This window comes from Eutrigla gurnardus (assembly GCF_963514095.1).
Source record: "Eutrigla gurnardus genome assembly, chromosome: 4".
NCBI classification, from domain to species: Eukaryota; Metazoa; Chordata; class Actinopteri; order Perciformes; family Triglidae; genus Eutrigla; species Eutrigla gurnardus.
Window position 1 is genome coordinate 16,795,341 of NC_139918.1, and position 26,330 is coordinate 16,821,670.

Genomic DNA, 26,330 nt, shown 5'->3' on the forward strand with positions numbered 1-26,330 from the left:
GAGCACATATGTGCTTATCCAGGCATAAAGCGACCACATCGGGGACTCTCTCTTTTGCTCTCTTTATTAAGGTAATATGTTTATCTTAATTCTTTCAAGTGTTATGTGATTGAACGCACATGTTCAACCTTCCAAAAGAGGTCAGAAAACAGCCCCTGCACGCAAGATGAGTCACATCCGGTGTGTGCCAGCAGCATCCGGCCGGCAGGTCGCCCCCGGGTGCTAATGTACCCCTAAAACCCAGTCAGACATTCCCGATGGGCTTGTTACATGTACAAGTAACATTTGGTATCATCAACACAAAAAAGTCAAGTTTCTTTAGATAACTTCTGGTATGATTCAATGCTACATAAATACATTTAAACATTTCATAAAATCGGGGAAAACGGCCATCTGAAGTTGAAGATCATGTCCTAAATTGTTCTGTTGCGAATCCCGATTTTGTCGATGCAATTACATTTTTCATCACGTAAAACAGAAATAGCACATGCTCACTTTGATGGACTGTAAACAGAATATTTAGCATTTTCCCTTGATTAGACAAACAATTCATAAATCACTAAAACTGTTCTTGATTGAGTAAGTGATTAATTTTAATTCTTTTGTTTCCCTTCAGCTAAATCAATCTCCTCATCCGTCTCTCTGCAAGACACCGAATGAACACATTTCCCAAAATGCCAAACCCATCTTGAGTAATTAAGACATCTGGCACGTGCCCCCTCGTATCTTGAGTCCTGTCAAGATTGTGTGAAATTTCTATAATTTGGTTCAAATTCAATCAAGCGACGTTGTGTAAACAAAATGACAGCTGCACATGTGCTTGGAGGTTTCCTGTGAAGTGTGACACCAGACATGCCACTTGTCACTTCAACGTGTCCGGATGGATTAGGCATGAGGGTGGTCAGATTGGTAGCAGAGACTCATCTGAGAGAAGGCTGATGTCTGACTGACTGTTCTGCTCCGCATTAGCATCCGTGGCCATCCTGCTACACACGCTTTGAGAAGAAAAAAAAAAGAAGCACAGCATCGTTATATAAGCCCTCGACATCTTACTCAAGCTTCCGTTCGGTGCCTGCAGTTCTCAGTAGCAGCAGTTCTGTCAAGTTTTTTTTTTAAATTCAATTTGGGTTTTTCTGTGGACATTTATCAAAACCATGGAGAGTTATGAAATACAATGCGGGGGAAAATGTACTCTAAATGGTGGGAACGGTCAACAAAAGCGTTTGTGTTCTCAGCCCTGGAGAAAAACATTTTTAATTATGTGTTTCATTTACAAGGGGGTACCGTCTTGAGGGGTCGAGGAATTCAACGCGACCACGATGTACTGGGGTTAAAGGGAATATAATACGATCGGTTTGGCTGTGGAATCCAAAATCCCCCTCTGAACAATCAATGACCAGCAACCACAGCTAGATACAGTAGATGTTGGGGTCTGCTGGAAAATTGTGTTCTTAAGACGCAAATACGCACCCGGGGATATACGCCTTCAATCCCGGCCTCCAGAAAGCCACAGGGGAGGACAAAGGAAACCACATTTTATAATGTAACCATCGACTTACAGTAGGCTCCAACAAAACAAAACAAAAAAAGTGATTTAATTTTAACGTATCAGCAAAAACGGAGTCACAAAAACAAAACGGAGGTAGGCAATATTCTTGCTGCTATATAATTTGCTACTATATTACGATGCTAACAACCAACATTTATGCCAGCTAAAATCCCATGAATCCCCTTTTATTTTTCTAATTCATACATGACAACACTTTGCTAAGGTCCTTAGGGTGATGGCTGTTGATGGTTTTTGTTGGTTAATTTCAAATGGGCCTAATTGTCATCTCATGGGTGTTTATTGATCGAGCAGTTGGGGTAAATGCTAGCGGTAGCTTTCACTTGTTGTCATAGCAACAGCAAACATCCGGTCAAGTAACGTGTTTACTTCCTCTATGACCGCTATAATAAAGTAGCACATCTGCGACTTTATAAAGTAACAAATGTGCGACTTTATAAAGTAGCAAATGTGCTATTTTTTTTTTTATATAATAAAGAATCTTGACCCCCTCTCCTGCCTCAGTTTTCTTTTGGCATATATTCACGTGTACATATAGCTGATATAAACAAGTTGCTTGGATCCGCTGACATTGGATGTTTGCCATTGCTATGACAACAAATGAAGGATGGGATGAATGCCGGTTGTTAGCATTGTAATAAAGTAGCAAATCTGCTAAAAAAGAGAAACAATTTGCGGCTTTTTTCTTGTAATATTGTAATCGTAGTATTTTTTCCTACTGTTGCCCTAATACGCCATTGTAGGCACGTCATCAGCTGATTAGTATGAGCTCTCATCGTCTAACAATTCAATTCGAACAAATCACCAATCACGCTCAATCAAGACAACAAGGTCATCTTTACAGTCTCTCTCTCTCTCTCTCTCTCTCCCGGTAGACTTTTCAGTTGCTTTTGTATTTCTTCCTCCATCACTCCAGCTCTTTCCTGGTACTTCTCTCATATCTCATTGGCCTCCCCTGCCTTGTGTATTACGTGCATTTTAGAAAATTTGTGTCTATGGGGTTGTGCTCCGTTTAGCCCCTGGGGGAATTTAATGCACCCCCGTTGAACCTCTTGCTCCAACTGGAATTCATCATTGACCCAATCTGAGCCTATTCAGGCCTCCTTCACCTTTCTCTGGCTCCGAGGAAATCACACAATTGGAGACCTAATCAGCTTAATTAAGCTTGAGCCTTCCAACACATGAACCAGTCATGAGTTGCTCACATCCTGCATAATTTGATCCCTTCACTGTTGCTAAGCAAGGTATTTTGGTCAATACTCGCAAACCATGATGGACCGTTCTATGGATTTTTTCTGTTATCTATGAAAAAATAAAACTCTCTAACTATTGTCACTCCGCTATGGTGTGGCAAAAATCACAATCTGCTCAAAACAGCAAATGGTGGACAAAAAGCCCTTGAGTGATTACAAATATCCTTATGAACAAAAAACATTGGATCATCAGCAAAAAAAATAAATAAAAAAATCTAACAACAGGCCTAAGGATGATTGATATTTTATTACATCTTGTTAATATTGTGGTTATTCTTTAACAATGCCAGCAGCGTGGCAGCAGTCGGTGCACTTCTTTACTGCAGATTGTCTAAATAATTATCGCATGGTTTACCAGGACATTTCGACATCTTCCATTTACTGACTGGATGCCAAACTTTCTGTATGGACCATCGACATAAATGTTTGACCCAATAAAATCTACAGTCTTGTGAACGTTTTAAACCTTTAATCACGTTTGGAAGTTAAAGTATGGCGAACCAAGGCCTCAGAGAACAATTAGTTCAACTGCAAGAAGAGCTCGAGCAGAGTACTCTGCGCCACGACCTCGCGAAAGAGGCCCTGACAAAACAAGCCTCCGCCAACCAGCAGTTGGCAAATAGTCTCCAGACTGCCAACGAGGACAACAAGGACCTCCAAGCTGAGTTATCTCAAAAGACCCTGGACCAGGAGCTGGCGAAGGAGGCCCTGAGAAAACAGGTCTCCACCAACCAGCAGCTGTCAAATGACCTCCAGACTGCTGAGGAGGACAACAAAGACCTCCGAGCTGAATTAGTTCAGCTAAAAACAGAACTCCAGCAGAGGACCCTGGACCAGGAGCTGGCGAAGGAGGCCCTGATAAAACAGGTCTCAACCAACCAGCAGCTCTCAAATGACCTCCAGACTGCCGAGGAGGATAACAAGGACCTCCGAGCTGAATTATCTCAGCTAAAGGCAGAACTCCAGCAAAAGACGCTTGACCAGGAGCTGGCGAAGGAACCAGAAGACATCGGGGTTGTGAATGGTGCTGCTCTTCAGGGAGCTGAGGAGCTGCACCAGACCTCACCCGACCAGCTGGTGACTGAGCTCCTGGTTGAAAGTCCGGAGCATAGTCTTCCTTGCGTGGAGCTGCCAGAGGAGGTGCAGCTCCCCAAGAAGAAGAAATCTCTCTTCAAGAGGTTCAGACACAGCATCGGTCTGCGCAAAAGGCGTTGAACTGGTGCTGTGTCCCAATTTGGCCCTAAATTTATAATTCGGAAAATAATATATGCTGTAAAAAAAATACAGCTATATATTATTATAAAAAAAGGGCGGCACAGTGAATTGTACTGTGTCGTGTGGGCTTTCTCCGGGAGCGCCGGTTTCCCCCCATTAGAAAAAAAAAAAATGTGGCCCCAAATTAAATATCTCCTCATCCCCTCCCATATTATCCCCTCCCCTGTGGGTTTTTTCACAAAACTAAAAAAAAAAACCTTTCCGGGAACCATCACCTTAACGGGGTGGAGAGGTTTGCGTGTCCCTATGACCCTGAGGCCTGTGTTGTCTGGAGCTTTGTGCTCCTGGTAGGGTTTCCCATGGCAAATTGGTCTCAGGTGAGGGGCCAGACTAAGAATGGTTCAAAAGACCCCCATGAATAACCTAGGAAGAAGAGGAGTGACCCGGCCTGGAGGAAGCCCGGGCCTCCCGTCTGGAGCCAGGCCCAGAGGGAGGGCCCGTCAGCGAGTGCCTGGTGGCCGTCTTGCCACGGAGCGTGGCCAGGCACAGCAGAAGAAGAAGAAGAAGAAGAAGAAGCAGCGACGTGGCAGTTATGAGAACATTCACTTTTTATATAAAAATAAATGAAGTTAAAATATTCCCTTTGATAGAAAAGGAAAAAACACTTGAATGCTGTCTGAGTTAATAGTCCTTCGGTTCACCGATCAGGTCTCCATGTTTCATACAAATAAGAAATAACAGCATGCTAACTACTTAAATCGGTGAATGCTGTACCTGCTAAATCAGTGTCATGTGAAGATGTTACCACTTCGACATTAGCAGGAGCGTTTTGTGTCTTTACTCACCAGGAACCTTGTGCTTTGAGTTGATGTTCCCCTCACACTTCCGTTTGGCTCGGAACAACAGGCCTATCTGTTCATCCTTCGTGAGCACATCGTCTGCGTAAGCCTGCAAAATTGAAAAATGATACGGAGTTTAAAAAAAAATAAAATAAAAATGTCTATTTCCACACGACTGGGTGTTTTTTGTGGTCTCATCTGGATCTGACGTAAAGCTCCCGACCTTTTCACATAGAGTGAAAAGGAGCATGACATAAATCTGCTGTATCTGTCACACATGATGCTGAATCAATAATGAACATGGGATTGAATTTTAGTTGATTTTGATCTACTGAAAGAATGGACTGCAGTAAATAACCAAATAAACTACATTTTCTTTATGTGGTTATCTTTGTAGAGCCAATGAAGTTCAAGAAAGCGTTTCCATATATATTTCTCCAAAATGTGATTGTTCTGATTTGAATACACAAGGAACATCAGGGTGTGTTGTGAAGAATGAAAACCTCACAAAGTAAAAAAAAAAAAAAAAAAAGAATAAACTCAAGTTTGTATTAAAAACTATTGCTATGACCAGCCATGATTTCCTCTTCATAGCAGCTCCACACTTCTAACCACTACTTTCTGCAACCCTTGGTCATAACGCTGCAGGCAGCATTTTCTAAATCCGGTTTCCTTCTGTGAAATATTTCTGAAAATGTACACCGTTGACGTTTTCTCAAACCGAACATGATGGAAAACAACAGGGTGGCCTGGGTGTTAGGCAGTCTGCTCTGTATCTGGAAGGTCAGATTAGATTGTACTTTGACAGCAACAGTCCACCCATCAAAGCGTTCATGAGAAAAGGGGTATATTTATTTCTGTCTCAACTGTCATGAAGCCAAAAAGAAAAGAAGCCTGTAAAAGGCTTCCTTGAATAAAGTCTCAGTTTCACTCATTGTTTATAGTCCCAGCTTGTATTCCTGTGGTCATATCCACTGTGTGCTTACTAATCAGAGATGACATTGTTAGAACGTGAACAAAATAAAAAAATGAACATTTTATTCCTAGCATGTTCTTACACCTTATACGGTCTCGGCTTTTGAACGGTGTTTCTGAGAATGGCGTGGTAACTCAGGTGTGGTTTTCCAGCCATGGAAACAGTTTCCATTCTAATAGGTCACACTGGCTCGCTGTTTTTGCCCCGCGGATCACTTTTGGGCAATGACAAATGTGACTGTATTGAAAATGACCACATTCATTTTTAACAGAGCGTGACAAGTAAAGTGGAAATGAAAACACGGAAATTCAAGCCCAGTGCTAAAACCGAAGCATAGATCAGTGCACAAATCATCAGGATTTGCTATGCTGTCACATACGAGTGTTTTTTCTTTCTTTCAGGGTGCTTATAGCCAGCACTGCAACAAAGTATAATACGTATATCACACAATGAAACACAAACTAACGTGTATAAAGGGTGCCTGAAGGTGCAGCTAAATAAACTCCCCAGTCTTATTTGTTTGGTTCAGTGATGCAGAGCAAACAGAGCAAATCAAAGACAGACGTTTGCTCAGAGCAGCTGTCTCCCTGTGAGCTTCAGAAACAAATTACACGTCTGGATACAAAGAAATCCCATTCTGACTCTCGGCTTTGCATGGTGACGGGAAAATAATTTGTCAAGAGGCAATTCCAACAGGCAGAGAGGAAAGAAACACAAAGAGACAGAGTGAGTGTGAAGGGGTGAAATGCAAATGATCGCACTCTAAAAATGTTTTAATTCCACTTGACCCAGAACACAGAATCAGTGTGGAGATATTGATTATAGTCAGTCCTATATGTATGTATATATATATATATATATATATATATATATATATATATATATATATATATTGGACTAATGAAGTACTTCTTTTAGTTTGTGTTGCGTTAGCAAGCTTGTGGAAGTGTAGCAGGTAAACCCACATTTGTTACGTAGTTTGCACTGTTAGCTGCAAACCTGCTGGTTCAGCCGTCGCCACGTTGAGAGATGGCGGAGACGTTAAAAAATGCTCCCAATCCCGTACATTGGACCTTTAAATCTTGAATGATTGTTACTACAGACATTAACTGTATGATACCTTCTTTGTAGCGGTGCATGAATTATTATGATCGTATGATGTAAAGATACTTTTTCTTAAATACAGTAGGAGAGAGTGTAAAAGCATTATCAGCAAAATGTACTTAAAGTATCCAAAGTAAAAGTAGACTGATTATGCAACTGCTTGGCCCTTGTTGGAGGGATATTATTACATGATATTTGATGATTATTATTATTACAACAGCGGCATTCTGCTGGTCAAGGTTTAGCTGTCACATAAATGTAGTGGAGTGAAAGGTATATGTCTCATTAAAGTGCAGTAAAGTAGAAGTATACAGTGGTAGAAACATAAAGGTCCCTTAAATGTGCACTTCCAGCGAGTAATCGTTCCACCACTGGAATGCTGATACAGTTACTGTAGTACTTCACACCAAGCGGTATTCTTAAATTGACTGCAACCAACGACAGGAGAACCATCTATTGCAGCAAAGTAATGATTTGCTGTCTTCCAGACATTGTTAAGCCCTCTCTGGTGCCTGTTTGTAATCCAAAACAAGCAGCTAAAGTACTTCTAAATCTGCACGCTGAGACAAGGACTCGCTTGGGAAACAAAGTCTCCGATGCAAAGTGCATCATTTCCCGATCTCAAAATTAAACTGTAAATACAAAGCCGTCTTGGATTTTTGCTGCACACCAAAACCATAATACCTCAATCCATCAATATTTTCACTACTCCCAGCCCTGAAATAAGGATGTCCAGTCCGGGAGCTGAATGAGGTTACAGAATGAAGACGTTTATGGCTTTGCACAGTAAACAACCACAGATGGAACAACATTTGACCACAGGCGAACAAGGATAGATACTACCTGTTTACTGTACTAACTATGCCAATATAGAATATTCCACTGAAACGCTCCGGAGCCATTCACACTATTTTCATCTGAATAACCGGCTGGTGTGACTTTAGGTGAAAAGCTGCACTGACAGGAAACCAGAAACAGTGAATCTGGATGGTAGCTGGTGTTACGTTAAGTGTAATAATCATCACTGCAAAGTAAAGTACAGTATCAAGCTCAAGCTTATATTATGTGTTGCATTTTTTTTCTCTTTTTGCCTTTAGGTTTTTTTTTGCAGAATACTTCAAAGTGGACTTTTACTTAATTTTAGTGAAAATGTGTTTTTTACTTTACAGCAGATGTTTCTTTTATCTATAAACCCGGTGAGTGAACCTGCAGTTCCAACACATTAATAACAAATATCTTAACCTTTACTGCTCAGTTCGAGCCCTCTGTGAAACATTAAAATAAAATGAAGCATGGCATTTCAGGGGTGTATTTTCTTTCTCAAAAACGAGGGTTTTCTTCCTCCATCTGCAGACGCCAGCTCGCGGGGACATAGGAGAGTATCATTTACCATTTTCAGAAGAGAATCCTGGGTAATAAGTGTGCCCCCTGATCATTTCTGAAAACTAACCTCCTCCAACTGGCCAGAGTCCAAACCTCCAAAAGTAAACACAGGTCTCACAGGGGGAAACATGGACATTCTTATTTACTGCATTTCATTCAAAACACAGTCATCTTTTTGTTAAATGCTTTTTTGCATGTGTGCCAAAAAAGAAAATTAGAAAAAAAAACACACACCATGCAAATATGTTTTCATCACCGGTCGCTAGAATACAAACTCCACTTGAATAAACCCACAAGTTTCTATTTGTCTTCGCAAACTGCGGCTTGATGACTCAAACTACAGCTCACTGCGAGGATATAAGACCAATATTGAGATAACTGTTTTTAGGTGGGTTTGTCGACACCGTTGAACCACTACGTCTGAACAGTGACGTATTTGAGGAACCGTTTTAGTTCTAATCCCAGCGTCTGGTTTCTATATTATTTTAGTAATTTCAATCTTAGTTATATTTAGTTATAAGGGTTTGGCTTGTCAGGTATCGCTGATGTGCGTATGTTGATTTTTGAATATTTTGGAGAAAAGGGATAAAAAAAGATTTAAAAAAACATTAAAGAAATAGAGTCATGTGGATATATGCCATGCATACATTGAGTGGAGACACTGGGTTTCCGGTACATTACCAACCGTCTTGATTGTGGACAGCCTTGCATTTTTTTTTTCTTTTTTCAAGAAAGTTGTGGTTGACCAAAGTCATTTCCTGAAATGCCCTACAGTGAATGAGAGAGTGAAATGCTGGAGCTTGTGAGGCAGACTTTCATTAGAAAGCACAAAGCAAAGAAAAAACATAGTATGCAAAAAGGTTTAAATTATCCGCAACAGCGCCGCCGAGTTCAAAGGTGTGTAATTATCTACCGTGCGTCAACAACGGATTGTGAGTCAAAGTGCACTTCAATGATCTCATCGGTATCTCAGGCCATGTAGTCCAAACGCTAAACAACTACGTGCTGAGCAAAACTGCAAAGTTCACGGAACAAAACTCATATTGGACCGGAACAAATAAAACAGCAGAGGCAGCAGCGACCTCCGTAAATGTTAAAAGAACATTTCTTACAGTTACTGAAGGCTCCTTTGAGCACAAAAATAGGGAGGTGACAAGCTTTAAAGTATGTAACAAATATGCACCAAAAAGGCTAAACTGTGGTTATTCAGGGCGGGATTAGACCAGATTAGTCTAATCTGCTAATTTAGATGGGTTTAAAATGTTTTATTCAGTAGAGTGGCATAATGGTGGCACTATTGTATAAATGTTATAGGCTTAGAAAATGAATGAAAGAGGGGAAAGGAGAAAAGGGAAGTTTCATGGTGGCACTAGGGAACCACTACACGTCCAGAAACTGGATTTGCTGATAGGATTCAGACAGCTCCATCTACATGTGCAACACGAGCGATATACATTTAGGGAAAAGATAGAAGATCAAATGGCATTTCATTTGTCTCAATACCAAAAACAGATTTGAATGTGAACCAGTCATGCAGATCAAATCCCTATGGGCACCAGTGTTTGTGTATTATGAGAGCTGAGTGGATCAGGTTTCTTTGCAAATTCCATTTTGAGTATGATGATTTTGAAAATGCAAGATTAATGTTCAACTTTGTCCGCCAAAAGACCATTTGTCTATCCAATAATCGCCCTGGTTGTGTGAGAGTTCGTACGGAGTAAATGGGCGTTTTTCGGATTCTTTGTCTACCGTGGAGGCATGCGAGAAAAATGTTTTCTTCAAAAATTCAATGCGGTCAGTATTTTGTGGGTGAATATCCCTTTAAATTGTTTGTGCGTGCTGTATGTTGTTACCCCGATGTTCTGAGTGTCAACATCAAAACAAAACTCTGTTATTATTTAGAAAAGACAAACTGGTTCATTTTCTCTCTCACTTCAGAGTCACTCCCACAATGCCTCGCTCTGTGAGCCGATCCGTCGGCGAGGATGAGATTTTTTAGGTAAATGGTCGTATAAAGTGAGACTTTCCTTTCCAGATCACACTTCGTCACGTGGGTGATAAATAATATACAGATAATATTTACCCTGGTCAACGTAAAGCGCCTCTATTATGGGAATACAGTCGAATGTTTGTTTTATGTACTTGCTTTGGTCATTTGCCATTCTTTACACCATAGGCTAACATTCACTTCCTTGTTGTTGGCATATATTCAAAATTTGATCCCAAGGGCTTTTTGACTTTCCTGAAAGTTTTTTTTTCTCCACAAAATAGGGGGGTGGGGGGTGGGGGGGGGGGGTCTAGAAAATTATAACTCCGCTGAATCTTGTTTTTAATGGCCTGTCCACTATCTGGAAAAAACATGAATATGTTACTCTTGACATATTGCACCGCATGAATGTTTTAGCGGATGAGGTTCCTGGATATTATAAACTCTATGAGTCAGTGCCACTCCTCTTCAACTGTGCAATTTGCATTTGATGATAAAAACCACAGACCACAAGACTGGTTGTCCTTTGGAAATGCTTGCAGACCACATTCTGACTTAAAGCAGCATTTAGTTCCTAATTATACCCTGCTCTGGTCGTGAGGCTGAAGAACAGCACTTTTGTCCTTGATGGAAACATTGTGTGTGCTCTGAGAGGCGGCATACATCTCCTGGAGCCCGGGAAGCTGCAATCGTGTTGTTCTCCCAATGAAAAAAACAAAAAAACATTTTTTTTTGTTACATAAGTGATTTAATACACAAAGTATGAGCTGTTCTACCAATAAAGCAATGCAAATGAGGCATTTTAATTTTCATCAAAAGCTTATAAAACCACTAATGCTTATGCAGCAATCAAATGCACCGGACGTTTTTATAATATCTTAATGGATGTCGCAAAAGTGTCAACTAATAATACTCGCTCCGAGCACAATGGGTTATGATTATTGTATAGCAAGTCATGTTTTATGTATAGATTCAGAGGATTATAGGTTAAAAATATACATTTTAAAGTGGATTCATAATCCATCAGGGGCTTTTTTTCCCCGCCTCTGATGTAACAGATTGTGTAGTTTCACTAGACGCGCTGCAGCATTAACGCCATATGATACCCGCTCAGTCACAGCGTGGCAACCTCAGCGGTAATCCTCTAAATCGCAGCAGCAGAGGATGAAACATGAAATGATGTCAATGTTCATACGAGGAGTCAAAAAGCTTCATTCGTTAAAAGAAAAAAAAAAGGGGGGGTCCATCCTGGAGACAGAAGCTGGAACTACCACAGAAACTCAGATTACAGATTCCACCAATAACATCTCAACCATGCAAGACGCAGTCGGGAAGCTTTAGCGGTCTGTAGGTGAGATCAATATAAAGGCAAAGATCAAAAGAGGCATGATCCGAGCATGGATGCTGGAAGAAAAAAAGATACATTCTTGTCAAATACAACCAGTGATGGCTTAACTAATGTATACTGTTTGAATGCTCTCTTGCATTGCCACCGCTTGAAGACTCGCTTCAAAAACGACGTTTCCTGCATTCTGGCAAATTTTCATGGAGATTAAGACACAATGTGCTCCACTCTCAATTACCTACTATTTTTATGCATGGTGGAAATGTGTTTATTGTCATTTCTGTTTGGGGAAAACACAGACAGCAGGTGACTCAACCTGCAGCGTGCTATCAGCCCTCCTAAGCCGCCCCGCGGTGGCTGCAGACTTCATCTGTCACACACAAGGGGCCTCGCCCCAACGTTTCTCTGGCAAACTGTGTCATGATGTGTCCTTGAGTGGTGTGCATTTTCCTCGCGGGGACGGTGCACACTCTGCTCTGTGTGTGTGCAATAAGTGTCTCCCCTCCGTGGTTAACATTCTCTCCCCCCTAAATGGTGGCGTCCGCACATTACGCAACGCCTCTGCAAATGAAGCACATCGGCTGGTGTGAACCCAAGGTGTCTGCTTTAGGGTTTTTCTATTTGTTAGTATCAGCCGTAATAATGAATGTCAACTGTCAAGCGCGTGGGTTAATGTAATTTCACCGAGCGTACTTTTGAAAATGAAAGAGGTGAGGTCGCAGAAAGTGGGGCTCTACAATATTTATTAGGATTGACGGCAGGTGCTTTCTAATGGACTCATCCATTTTTAAATGAGACTTGCACCAAAATACACACCGATGCAAGAAAAGCACTGGATGAGCCTTAAAATGTCTGAAAGCTTCCCACAGGTAATTTTCTATTTACACAAAAGGTTTCATAAATGAAAGATGACGGTGGACTCGGTGGTTCAGGTGTCGTATCCACTGTGCAAGGATTTTTTTTCTGTTCATTCTCATCAGCGTCTTCACGGCCGCCACAAACATTTCTCCGCTTTTCATTAACAGCACAGCCTTTTAATTTAGCACAATCTCGCTGTTTAGCCGTTGCCTGCGGGGCGTTTTTTAATTTATCCTCTACGTCGTTTTGACATCACAAAGCCAAAGTGTTATTTCAGTGAAGCACTTTCACAAGTCTGATAGGGCGTGTGTCAACCACCAACGAGCCACCGTCGGGATTCCAGCTTTCTCCTGTGAGTCAACAACAGACACCGTGTCAACAATCTTTTACAGAATCCTGATAAAGTGTCAAAGGTTTTATCTCGTGTAAGAATGTTGTGTTTCTGTCTTCTTGATCACTTAGTGTAATCGACTTATTCAATTCATTTATGGTTTGAATGTAGCAGTTAATGAACATCCAAGTAAATGTGACCTGAAATAGAAACTTGTAATTATTTGAACACCCCACCGCTTGGTTATTTGTGCATATTTCATCATATGCAAGAGTTTACACAACCTGGTTAAACTGTAAATAACAGCTGGTTGCATTGGGCCATTGTGGGCAGTTTTGCCAGTAAATAAACTTAAATCATCTATGGAATTGGTTTAAAGAATTGTATTACCAATTTAAAGAACTGCCTTCCTTTTTCATGTATTTATTATTATTTATTTATTGAGCCGCCAGTTGGTTATTTTATGTGTAAAATATTTTCATTTACAATATCACCATGATAATACTGTGTAAATTGCAAATATTATTCCCAAAATATTTGTCAATATCGCTCAGCTCTACTATTTATTTCATTTTATTTTGATAATCATTCTCAAGTGATAGTAAATTGAACATTTTTAGTTTTGGACAGGTGGTCGGACAAAGCAAGATATTTGAAGCCCTTGGGCTTAAGTAAATTGTCACAGACATTTTTCACGATTGTTATTAACTAAACGATGAATTGATGAATTGAGAAAAGAACATGCAGTAGAGGTGTAACGATTAATTCGATTAATCGATGAAACGATTGTCAGTCCTATAGATTATACTAAATCGATCTGCTAAAATAAATAAATAGAATTAATCTTTTTGGCTTCACCAATAATCGATATAAATGCATTTAATCACATGAATCGTGTTTCTTACTTATGATTAATGTTTTAATACGTTTAAGACACACTCTCCCCTGCCAGCATGTAGTCTATTGAAAAATGTAAAAAAAAATAACTGAGCATTACATTTTTGTATTCAGCATAAAATATTATGCAGGACTACTTTTTTATAGAATAAATATGTTAAATAAGTAATTCTGTGGTCTGTTTATTTTTTCACCTTTCAGAAGAAAACAGATAGTCTCACTCGCATTATTGCATGTTTATTTCATGTATATAGAATTTTGGTTACAAGTTACTGAATCGAATCGTGGTTTACAGAATCGAATCGAATCGTTCCAAAAAAAAAACTGTTGTTGAATCGAATTGCCAACTACTGTATCGTTAATCGAATTGAATCGCTGTGAAGCCAAAGATTCACACCCCTAGCTTACAGCTATCTGCGCCAGCCATTCTGGTTAATCCTGTGCCTTTAAATCAGGTGCCGAAAAGCTTCACATAATGCTAAAACAAAAACCAATGAACCAGAAAACTATGTGGAAATTCCTGTCCAAGGATCAACACCCGTGCACAGAAGAGCGGATACAGAGTGGGAGCCTGTGTCCAAAACAGTTTGACCAGTTTGACCAGTAACACAATGGAGCACTGAAGCCAGAAACCAATACAACAGAGCTTGTGCTCCTGACCTTAGGAACCATGATGAAATAATTTCAGCAGCAAGCAAGTTGTGTGTCATTACCAGCAAGAGCGAAGCACAACACAGCAATCAGTGGTGTGGACGGAGTTTAACATTGAGTACAGAAAGGTGACACATGTGGAGGACAACACTCCGAGCAATCAGCCCCTTATCCAAATCGTTCACCTAAGGGTGTCCAAGCAGCCCGCTAAGAACTGGGACAAGTACACAGTTTGTGTATAAGACGCTTTATTGTGACTAACTTCACAATAAAGCCTCTGAATTGAAGACAAATCAGGTACCATTAAATCACCCCAAGATTTCGGTCATTGCCTGCTAAAGCAGCGCCCTTTGATTTGCTTTCTGAAGAGGCTGCTGAGATCCAACCTTGTGCGGTTGGTCACCTTGATTGAGGTGCTTTTTGTTTTTCTCGAGAACAAAGACAGGCAATTTTGCACTTCCAATTAGCTAACAACATTATTATCCAGTTATTAATAACGTTGTTAAAATGTATTCCAATTATTTTTTTTAGCACACGGTTCATATTTCTATGGAAACACAGATTTTCCTCATGCCTAGAAATTAATAGAACACGATGGCAACAACATAACCATGACCTTCAACATGATATTTAAAATATGTTTATGTTGTGTCTTTCCCTAGAGCAACGCTGTAAGGGTTAACATAAATAACATGCACCATTGTGTTCACACGACATACAGCAAGTCCACTGGAAAAAACAGCTTTCAGGAAGATTCAATCAAAAGATAACATTGCAGATATGGTTGTGCTTTCTACAGCACCTTGAATATAAAAGTGAAAATGCAAACGAGTTGAATTAATATGGCCCCTATTACTTTGTCTTTAACCAATATATTGTCATGCTTTCATATTCAAAACTCTGCTAACAGGGCTTCTGACTATAAAAAGTTGTTTTTCCACAAATGTGTTTCTATAAAATGACCATGTCCTTAGCCATTAATAAATCAACTGCAGAGATACACATAAAAAACCTCATCATGACTGTGTTTAAAGTATTTATTACATATCCGACACACAAATGTTAATGGGCACATCAGAGGGTGAAGATTCTCGACTGGTCTAGTGAATGAAGAAAATGTCAGCACACACGGACTACACACTGTTCACGGTGTGCTCCAACCGAGAGGCCTGCAACCGGCCTGTCAGCGTGAGCTCCCTATTTGCATTTACTACAGGGTCACTGCTGCTGAGGTCTTTGAACCGTGCCTCTATTTGACTGAGATGGCTCAAACTGGGTAAAAGGCAGAGTCTGTAGCAAGAGGCAAACAGTGTGCACGGATGAGAACGTTGCAGGGCGATCTCACACGGCTCGGTGTTAGGCGGGTTTAAGGGAATCCACTTTGAACATCAGCCACAAAAAAGGAGCACTAAAACACAAAACCAAATGTTAAAAAAGTTTGGGCTTTTTTACCGTATATGAAGCTGGTGGTTTGCACAGTTGCCGGATGACAAGAAGTTCCTTGGGTTAAATCAAGATAATATGCTGTAACTGGTTTGAAGCGGTGGTGAACTGACGTGGAGCTGATCCATGACACATCAAAGGATCAAGTACCAGTGTGTCTGAGTCTGAGTTTTAATGCATTTGCATAATTGTTAGCAAGCCCTTTCAGATTTATCCCGGAGAACACAACATCTGTCTTGTGACACAAACTGAAAACAAATCTACCTTTGCAGACCAAAATATGCTTAATTTCCCCGAAATTAAATCATTTATAAATCAATCGAGATTGAGAGAAAACCTGGCACCTGTATTACCCACAATGCAACTCAAATGGTTTCACTTCATAGGTCTGTTAAGTACACTCATTTCTGAAGCTGTGCTTTTTAAAAATGGTCAAACTTGTAGTCATCGGCCCCAACGGATGCTGCCTCAAGTGACATCACTTGATATTTATTTAAGTTTGTGGGAATAAAAAGAGTGTAAATCCTTTAAACTGATGCAGCCTATAATATTTCTTTCAGAACAGCTCTTATGATACGAGTTATCCTTGAAACGTTTTAATCTCATCAACAATAACATGAACGGAAAAAATCAATGAACTTATTTCACACAAAGGTCTAGTTCATCCAAATAAAATGCCATGGCACATTACATCACTAATACAAATTATTGCAGAAATAAGCCATAAACGAAGAGTGTCACTTGGTAATTTTGATAAATGATGAAACCTAAAACTAATAAAACTGCTAGGTTGACACACACACAGTAGCAAATCCAGTACTACATTTCAAACAAAGCCTCTATATAGTGCACATTAATACACAAAAATGTCACGTCATTATTATCCTGGCCATCCCAAAACCATCAACCATTATATTTCTTATTATCACCGATACTTAATTATTGTAATTATTGTATCCTGTATTTTATAAGCAGGCTCTATTTTTATGTGATCGCAATTTAGACAGATTTTCAGTCACTGGAGGCGATATTCATGATTATCCTGATAATTTTATTGCAAAGCATAATCGTCCCATAATATCCCAACCCGACACACATGAATGAATGTGGTGCGAGTTCAAGTATAACTGAGGTACTGACATCATGCACGGACATAATCTAACAAACTTTGGGTGTTTGATTTTAAGTGTTAAAACGGGAACAAATGAAAAATCATTTACATATATATAAGAAATGAGACGGTTCAAATATAATCAAACATATTTTTTTATATTTGTTAATTAACTTATTCAGTAACCCGCTCATCTCTTACTGGCTGCTGCCACCAGTCTAGCAGGGAAAGACACTAATGGTGTCTTCTAATGTTGGAGAAACAACTCACGCAATCACACTTAATCATTAATCATCTGAGCTTTGATTCACAATAAACAATGTCACGCCACACATTCATTGAAACGTGTATACACTTTAACTTCAGATCTGCAATGACTTGAACTCCAACTTTGCGATCGTATCCGGAGTTTCTGCTCTCGTTGTCTCGTGTGTCAAATGTCAAAATCCAGCCAAGCTTCGCACTGTTATCAGGTTTAGATTGTCTGAGACTCCCCCTGTACTGCAGCGTGAGGATTTCTTACTTATTGCTGGAAAATCTGGAGCTGTGATCTGCATACTTACAAACCCATAAGCCCCGGAGTTTTGCAAGAAACTAATAAAGGTCCTTTTAAGAAGTTTGGCCTCCTCTCATAGCCGTAAACCATGTGCCAGGGAGTATTCCTGCCCAAGATCTGAGCTGCTTCCAAATTGCGTAAACAACTAGATGAGATGTGTGAAATCCCTCTCTTCCTGCTCTTGATCATTTGGGGAATCGACTCAGAATCATCCTCAAACTCAATTCCTGTTGCATTTAAGGGACGACAATAAGTCCGGGAGCCTCTATATATTTGAAACAGATCCGTTCGCTAACAGCATAGCTGAGAATTTTCACACGTCAACTCTGCTGAGGTGCTCTGAGATTCCAAGCATATCGAGCAAGGAAGTCGACACCATGATATTGACACAGCAGGTAACTGATGAAAATGGACCACATGGGACGCAAACTCATCACAGTGTTGGCGTTCAGTCATCGTCGGCCCTGATTTAGGATTGTTGAGTTATAATAATCTGCTACATTCTCAGACCATCTTTGTGAAAGACTGACAGAGGAGAGGCGGCCTGTCACTCTGAAATGTGTCAAATGTTTGACACGTGGACGGGACTTTAACCTCTCCGAGATAAGCATCCCACACACACAGCGCCTCTCAGGTATTCAGCTGGAACTACAGAGGAGATGACGTGCCCACAATGAGGCAAAAGAAACCGTGTGAGAGGCGAGAGTTTTCGAGGGGAAATGTCAGACATAGTTCAATAAAGCATCTTTGGCCTCATTAAATATTTTCTTCCTTTGCCTTCACTGATCTAAGTGGAACTGCTCCTCATTAGCTTTTCAAGACACGTCGTTCACAGGATCACAGAGTACTAAGAGGCTGATTTAAATGCATTAAAGCCCTATTTGCTGGGGACTAATATTACCTGGGGACATCGAGGATAATGTAGTAATTGCAGGGGTGGTCTGTGATGTTAATCCCCTGCAGATCTGCCATGTCGGTCATTTGTCAAGTATAAATTCCATCCACAAATTACCGACCATATTTCACCAAACGATTTTCTTTTTTTTTATTTTTCCAAGTTTTTTGTTTTTTCTGCACATTTTTCTTCGTGGTTATGAATTATAGAGGCTGTGTAAACATGAATAGGACTATATAATTATATTTGTAATATTAAATATAAATATCATACAGTATGGTATCATACCTGGGGGATAATATATATAACATTTGAGTGAACTAATGACTTCACTATATAATGTGCACAGAAGTGGGGGCTAATTTCTAAATCACATGAGGTCTCCTGGTAATACTAGTCCCGTGTGAATAGGGCTTAAGTCGCCATGGTTAAAAAAATAAATCATACCAAAAAAAGGCAGAAACAGAAAAAAGACGATGTTGCCACCGACTCGGACTCGTAGAGTACACGGGCCAAACTGCAGCTCTTCATGAATGCTGAGGTTCATAAGGCAGAGGCACATCATTAAAATACCTGTTAGAAGTGTAACTTTTTCAGTGAGGTGTGAAAGTGGCATTGAGTTACACATACGCTACCATTTTTTCAAGTGGAAAGCTAAGCGAAAAAAAAAAAAGGAAAAAAAAGAAGCAGAGGTCACGGTAAGTCAAGAAAACAAGCCCTTTCCTGAGTCAAACACAGCCATGGTATAACCTTACCATGCTGGTGAAACTAAAGACTCTCCTATTAACACACACGTTATGAGTTTGACTCACAGGCCCCCTAAAAGCAGAGCAATGTGCCAGTCAATATGAAAAGAAAATAATAAAAATAACCGTGGCATTCCACGTACGAGTTTTGGAAATGCATTCAGTTATCTCAGGAATCCTCTCAGCTACTGTACGGCTCCGCACTGAAACACAGAGCATAATGATGTGTGTGTGAAGGGTATTTTCCCCCCTACTACAAGTTGCCTCTGTGAGCCGGATCCCGTGCTGATCCCAGGAAAATTCAGGCAAACATGTTAGCTGGGCGGTGACGACAGCAGAGTGACTCACAATCTACAGCGACAAGCCGTGTACAGCAGCTGATAGGGAGTTTACACCTCCGTGCCGCTTAAATCCACAGCGCCGCGCTGTAAAACTAAATTGCAAAACAGGATGTCTCAAATCTGCCAACCACATAATCTCATTTGGATGGAGGAATGACATTTTTAACCAAGGTGGGTATAAATACCGCCTGTGCGCTAGAATGCTCCCCCTCAAATCCTCCGGCTTTATATGCTACCGCTGATTTCCATGTCTCCACAGTCCATCAATTACACGATGCATGTGCACATTTGGTGCGTTCCAGTGACATTTCACTCCAGAAGTGAGGGCAAGTGTCTCAACAGAGCTGCAAGCTTCCTGGTTTAAAAGCCCCATCCATGATTACACCTCAAACACCAACTTTAAAAGCTATGCTGACCCGCCGTCACCCCTCATAACGGTTAGCTGTCACATGCAGCCAGTGGACGTGAAAAATGAACATCATGATTCATTTTCCACAGAGAGGATAACGCTAGAGAAACAAATGTAATACATGATATATCGCTATTACATTTTACATAATAAGATCGGGGCACAAAAGATAGAAACCGGCATCTTTTATAAATCGGTCTCATCCAGTTTAGCAGAGCAATAATGTGAACCCAATGTCCACACAGGGATTAGCACCAGCATGCTGTCTACTGGAGAATTGGAGTGGAAATTAGAACTGGCATCATGTTACTGTTGAGACTGTCAGCAGGGATTTAGGACCAACTTAAAGGGATATTTTCACTTCTTCTTTTTTAGCCATTAGTCTTTTCATAATGTGGGAAAACGTTATGAAAGCTCCCACGCACGTCCATTCCCAAAATGTCTCACTCTCACATAATGATTCCCTGACATTACAGTTCACCTTGGATTTGTGGAGGGTTTTCATTTTTCTGCTAATTTTTTTTATTCATATGGCGCACAAGTTCACTGTCATCAAGACTGTATGATTGGGATGGATCGTCCTACCAGCTAGCTGTATTTGTTGTCTGTACTGTCAAAACACACACTTTTTAAAATAGAAAACTGGTGGATTACAGCACTTCGGGCTCTGTTTTCGGAAATCAGGGAGGTGTGGGCACACATGACTCATGATTGGTGATGTCATGGCCGGGGGCCACACAACACACTTGTTGCACAGTTGAAAGTTTGGGGAGATACAGTAAATGATCGGTAGGGGCCGGCGTCAGTGATGACCCAATCAAACTGCCTCTTTGTCTTCCCTTTAAATGCTGTTGTCTTCTGATATTTAGCTCCGTCCACCAGCCCCATAGTTTTACTCAACTTGTTCAATTAATGATGAGATAGTTTTGAGCCCAAGCAATGAAGCACACAAAACCAGATACTATCGTCATCATCGGTACCATGGCACTGAACTTGGGAGTTCTATCATTACCTCTATGTCTAAGTCAAATTATAATACAAAATGTTGCATCCTATTCCCACCTGAAGGAACTTGAAAGTAAAAGAGAATATAGAAGTTGTCCGCCTGCATTTTTATGTCTTTTCAGAAGTGGATTTAGGTGGATTCACATGACCAGAAGGCCAGTCCTTCCTTGGCCTGGTCTTCCAGGTTAAACTAACTTAGTTAGTTAAACTCACATCCAGTGTTAGTAAGAAAATATACAATGTTAAGTTGTTTTATTGTTTTTGTCAGCAGGATCTGATTAACAGGAAACTTTACTGCAAAAGGGACCAATGTCAATACTGTGAAAGCCTTTGTGATGATGACACATCCCAGTGGAGATTGGTTAAGCCAAGCATAAAAGAACACCGCTAATGCATTTTCTTTCAAAGAAGCCTAACCTGTTCATTGTGCGGAAAAAGAAAAAAGACAGCACTGTTTTGCGCTTTTTAAAGTGTTTTGAAGGCAGGAAACACATCCTGGTTATTCTTTGGTACTAGATATCTGCCAACGCACCTCCTACACCTAATCAGACGCAAAATCATCATCATAAAATAACGCTCAGAACACAGAAAAGTCCACATCGATGTTTGCAGGTATATCTGGAGGTGGCAAAGTAATGACACCCGTTGACAGAAATGTGCACTGAGGTGGAGACATTGATCCTGCTGGGCTGCTGGGCTCTCTATCTCTTAATGGGGTGTGATAAGAGAGGGAATCCAGATCAAGGCCACAAGCAAACTGTTTGAACTCCCTGAGTACATTAATGAAAACATCAAAGGTAATATGGTCACATAGCTGGTGACTCCTGCTTGAAACAAAACCTATATAGGATAAAAGCCGGTAAATTACTTCTCTTCATCCTGTTTCAAATGGTAATAAATCAGTTTTTCTATTGTTTTTGTGGGCTATAAAGACAAAAAATCATTGCAGCTGTGGGTGGGCAATGTGGACACAATAATTATAAATATGATTTAATCATGTCAGCATTATCACAGCACTTAATCGCTTGTTAAATAACTACAATATACAAAACAAATGCAAAAGAAGAAGGATTTACATCACATGTGTCCCGTTGATTCACATTTGTTTTAGAAAATCTAATTCAAAAAACGTATTAAATAATTATGATTTTGCCACAATACCTTCACATAGAGAGACAATAAAGGATTTAATAGGATGAATATAATAAACTGCTGCTACTTTCCTTACAGAGTCGGGTCGACTGCATCATCTCTTATTAGAGGATAAAGAGACGTTTCACTTCATGCTCCTTCAGCCACACATATGATTATCATAAGTCTTACTAGAGATCAGTTTATGCAAAAATAAATTTCAATATTAAAGCCTGAATCACAAATGCACCAGCAGTTTGCTTGAATTAGTTGGAAGTAATCTGCTGCCCCTAATTACCAGAGACAGACTGAGATGAGATTATCCCACACTCTAAAGTTCCACTGAGGGTAATTTGAGATGGATTAAGCTCCTCTGAAATGTTATTCCAAGGACCATCCTTCCTAGGACAATCATCTGTATGGGCTTTTAAATGATAAAAATGAGTATATCAAGTTATCTTTTTGTATTTGATGGCACATTTTGATGATGTTGCGATGCACGACATGGATTACACAACTTAATCTAGAAGTGTCAATGTTAAAATAAATAATAAAAACAATTCTAGGTGAAACATCTAGTCAAAGACAAAGCATCGTCGTGCACTACCAAACATGAGATAATGCTTGGACATCAGGTAGATACAGATACAGCTCTGGTGCTTCCAGTGAGCATCCAAACACACAGGGAGCAAAACACAGCACACAACACGAGGGAGAAATTAAACGCTCGCTGAGGTCCCTGAAAGCAGCGCTTCCACTTAATAAATGTAGTAACTGAATAAGTGAGGCAGCCAGTCCCACTGAGCGAAGGCGCTGTGAGCTAGTGCTTTGTCTGTGAGCTGTCACAGCAGCACAATGGACACATTCGTCGTCTGCTCTTGTATCCTTCTGATAAAAATGTTGGCTAACGCGCTTGGACAATGGGGCTGATCTATTCATTTAAATTCTATGTTACTATATGAGTCCAGTGTTGCTGCAGGTAAACAACATGCAAACTATTGGTTTTATGTGCAGGGACTCGAACTGTCCGTTTTTTCCGTGTCACTTGGCACAAAAACAATGGAAAGTCAATTCGGACCTTTTTTTGTGACAGACGCACTAATGAGGATGCAACAGCCAGAGTTGGAGACATAGAATTAAATATTGAAGCTGACTTATGGCCGACAGTTCAAACAACCCAGGACTTTTAACCACCAGGCAGGTGTTGGACACAGCGGGTGCCAAAGTGTCGTAGTGTGACAGTTTTCCTCAACCTAACTGAGCGGTTTTGTTCCCTAAACCTAACTGTCATTTTGTAGCGTCTCATTGATGTATCCTGATTTACAGAAAAACAAGTGAGAAAAGAAGAAAAATGGACAATTAGTCCACATATGAAACCAATAGATTACTGCTGTGAGACTGTGTTGACTAAATACACTCGCTTTGATTCCTGTTTTGGTTTTGATCAAATTGTTGCTGCATTAAAAGGTTTTACACTTGAATTGTAATTCCTCTTCATTTTGAAGATCTGCTGCTGTACAATTTAATGCTTCAATAATAAATAGCAACTCAGTACATTTAGATCTATGTATTTTTTGTTGCATTTTGTTCAAGCCGACTGTTGCTTTACACATAAAAGAATGATGAGTTGGTTTTATACAGTGAGACACACAGCTTCTTAATTAAAAACGGGTTTGCAGATACTCAAGGATTCTTAGATATTTGCACTCATGATACCTGGATATGATCGTGTATATGCTGACTCTGCAAAGTGGCACGTCTCAATTTAAAATGTATTCTTGCTTTAAATAGAGACACACGCTTTCCACTGTCCGCTTCAGCTTTCAGTGAAATCTATGTACACTTTGGTTTGGAAAAAAATGTTACTTTTTTGTGGAGAGGGGAAAAGCAAAAAAAAAAGAGCAAACATCAAACTTTAAAAAAAGCGGGTAAACACCGTGCACAGACAGAGCCTTTAGACGTCTGAATGTTGAATCAGCTATAAATACACAGCGATGTTATAATTGTTTTCCTCTGCCATCTAAACCAATGAGCCTAGAGGTCCACTGCGGTGCAGTGATGGACCACATCACTGGGAAAATGCACTGTACCTCAGAGACTGGGCGAAATGCCTGTTGAATGCACAACAGCCTCAGCCAAAACACACAGAACCAACTGGGTGCTCTGCTCTGCCTTCACAGTGTGTGTGTGTGTGTGTGTGTGTGTGTGTGTGTGTGTGTGTGTGTGTGTGTGTGTGTGTGTGTGTGTGTGTGTGCAGGCCTTCTGGATACAGCTATGGCAATATTTGATGGCGAAATTAGGAATCACAATGTTGGGCAAAAGTAAATAATTGCAGCTGGGGGATCGTAGAGGGTGAAATGATTGAGACACTGAACCACTTACACCCGTTCAGGTGAGAGCCTGAAACAGCATCACCCCGTAGTAAAACACAACGGCCCGCCTATAGGAACCAGGCTACCAGGGGCCGCTTCACACAAACACCTTGTGGTTGTGGGAAGATGCACTTAATGGAAAGAGGGTGTGATCACTGATGAGGGCAGCTTGTCATAAGGAGCCCAGATATGTGTGTGTCCATACAGCAGGCGGGTCAACTACTGAAGCCCACACAGAAACAATACAATGCATGAAGAAACAAAGCTTGTGGGTAACTCATGCTACATGAATTATGATCTTGCAAGAGATGCAATGAGCAGATTTGGTCGAAAATCAAAAAAAATGGGAGTCAACCAAATTAAGGTCCCCCCACCTGAACACTTATGAACATCTGCACACCAACAGCTGCTCTTCTTCTCTCCCTCTGACATGCTGTCAGTGATGTACGCTGGATCTCACGTGCAACATTAAAAATTGGGGTTTATTATAAGGGTATAAATAAGAAACGACTTACCAGGCAAACACCGCTGAGGAGTGAGACGAGAAGAAAGTCCAGATTGTGGAGGAGCAGAGCGGATCCCATCCCTGACCCGAGGCAACTCTCCCTCCAACGGTCCTGGCGGGGGGGTGGGGGGGCTCGATCAGACGCCGATGATGCTCGGATGAAGAATGATTTTGTAATCTACTTAACTCTCTTCAGAACGGAGCGAGTCGCGCTTTTTATCACTCCGTCTGGCTTCTCGGGTGCTCCCGGCGGCTCGTGAAATCATAACTCTGTAATCGCCCCCTCGATTTAATTTCCTATAATCTAGTGTATGCTCAGGCTCAGCCCTCTCCCTTTATTTCTCCGCATCTGTCTTTTTTTTTTTTTTTCTTTTCCCCTCTTCTGAAATTACATCCACATGTCAGAACTATTTATGTCGCTCTCGCTCTGCGGTGGGAAGTTCAAATGAGTCTTTGTAGGGAAGAAACCGACGCTGTATTTTTAGGTCTTTTAAATTTCCCCTCAGACTAACTTAAACACTTCAGTATGGAGCCGCGTCGCCTTATGGCTTATTCCAGTCCTCTCTTCCAAAAACGTTAGATCAGCGTTTGGACGCAAATGAAGCCCCCGAAGTGTGTCACTCCATCACCGGTAACGCGGCGTTTCACAGCCTGACTCCCCGTGACTCATGTCAGCATCAACGCGCTGCAGACAGGCTTCACTTTTAGCATCTACCTATCAAAACATAAAAATAAAAAACACCTTGTGACAGATCACAGAGTGAAAATTATAAACTTTGTCATAGATTTGTTTTCTTTAATTTGCGTGAATGAACTGAATCAACGCCGCTGCGGCGTCTCTTCCCCTTTTCCTTTTTTTTTAATTTTATTTTATTTTACAAACAACGTGGAAGTGTATAACCTTATTCCCAGAAAGCAGCTTATTAACGCGATCCTGCGTGGCAGCAGCACATGAAACGAATGTATGAATCTCCCCCTCTCTGTTTACCAATGGTGAAAAAAAAGGAGAAAAAAAAAACTCAGAGAAAGAGAGAAACGCCAAGTTGGCTTCAAGAATGACTTACTATCACGGCAGAGCCTATGTTCGCGCTGACGGATTGACGGTTTCGCGAACGCCGCGGACGTTTCTGCGCAGAGGAAACGCAACCAAAAAAGTTTGAAGTTTCTCGTGTTGGGAAGCGTCTCCAGATGTGGCAGGCGGCAGGTCGTGTTCAGTAGTGAGTATGTGGATGGAAAAGGGGGGGCGGAGAGGAGGCAGGTAGGGTGGAGCGTAACGGCCGCTCATTGGCGGGCGCTCTCTTACGTTGGAATAAACCACGACTCCGAAATGACATATTTTCTCACCCCTCAAACAAACTCTACATTCAACAGATCGCAGGGCCTTTGCCAAAACCACTTTTTCCCCCTGCA

The 26,330-nt window shown here is 40.7% G+C and overlaps 1 protein-coding gene across 2 annotated transcripts in view; it reads right to left on the reverse strand.

Annotated features, from left to right (window-relative positions):
- Positions 1 to 25,691, reverse strand: part of pth1r (parathyroid hormone 1 receptor) — a 39,711-nt gene extending 14,020 nt beyond the window's left edge. The window contains exons 1-2 of one of the 2 annotated variants that reach the window (XM_084007589.1): positions 24,931 to 25,691; positions 4,881 to 4,983 (exon numbers count right to left, since the gene is read on the reverse strand). In XM_084007589.1, the coding sequence (XP_083863715.1) occupies positions 4,881 to 4,983; positions 24,931 to 24,999 (172 nt within the window). In that variant the 5' untranslated portion in view covers positions 25,000 to 25,691. Of the gene's footprint in view, positions 1 to 4,876; positions 4,984 to 24,930 lie in introns of both variants that reach the window. The other variant, XM_084007588.1, reaches the window with a different exon arrangement.
- Between the last annotated feature and the right edge of the window lie 639 nt (positions 25,692 to 26,330).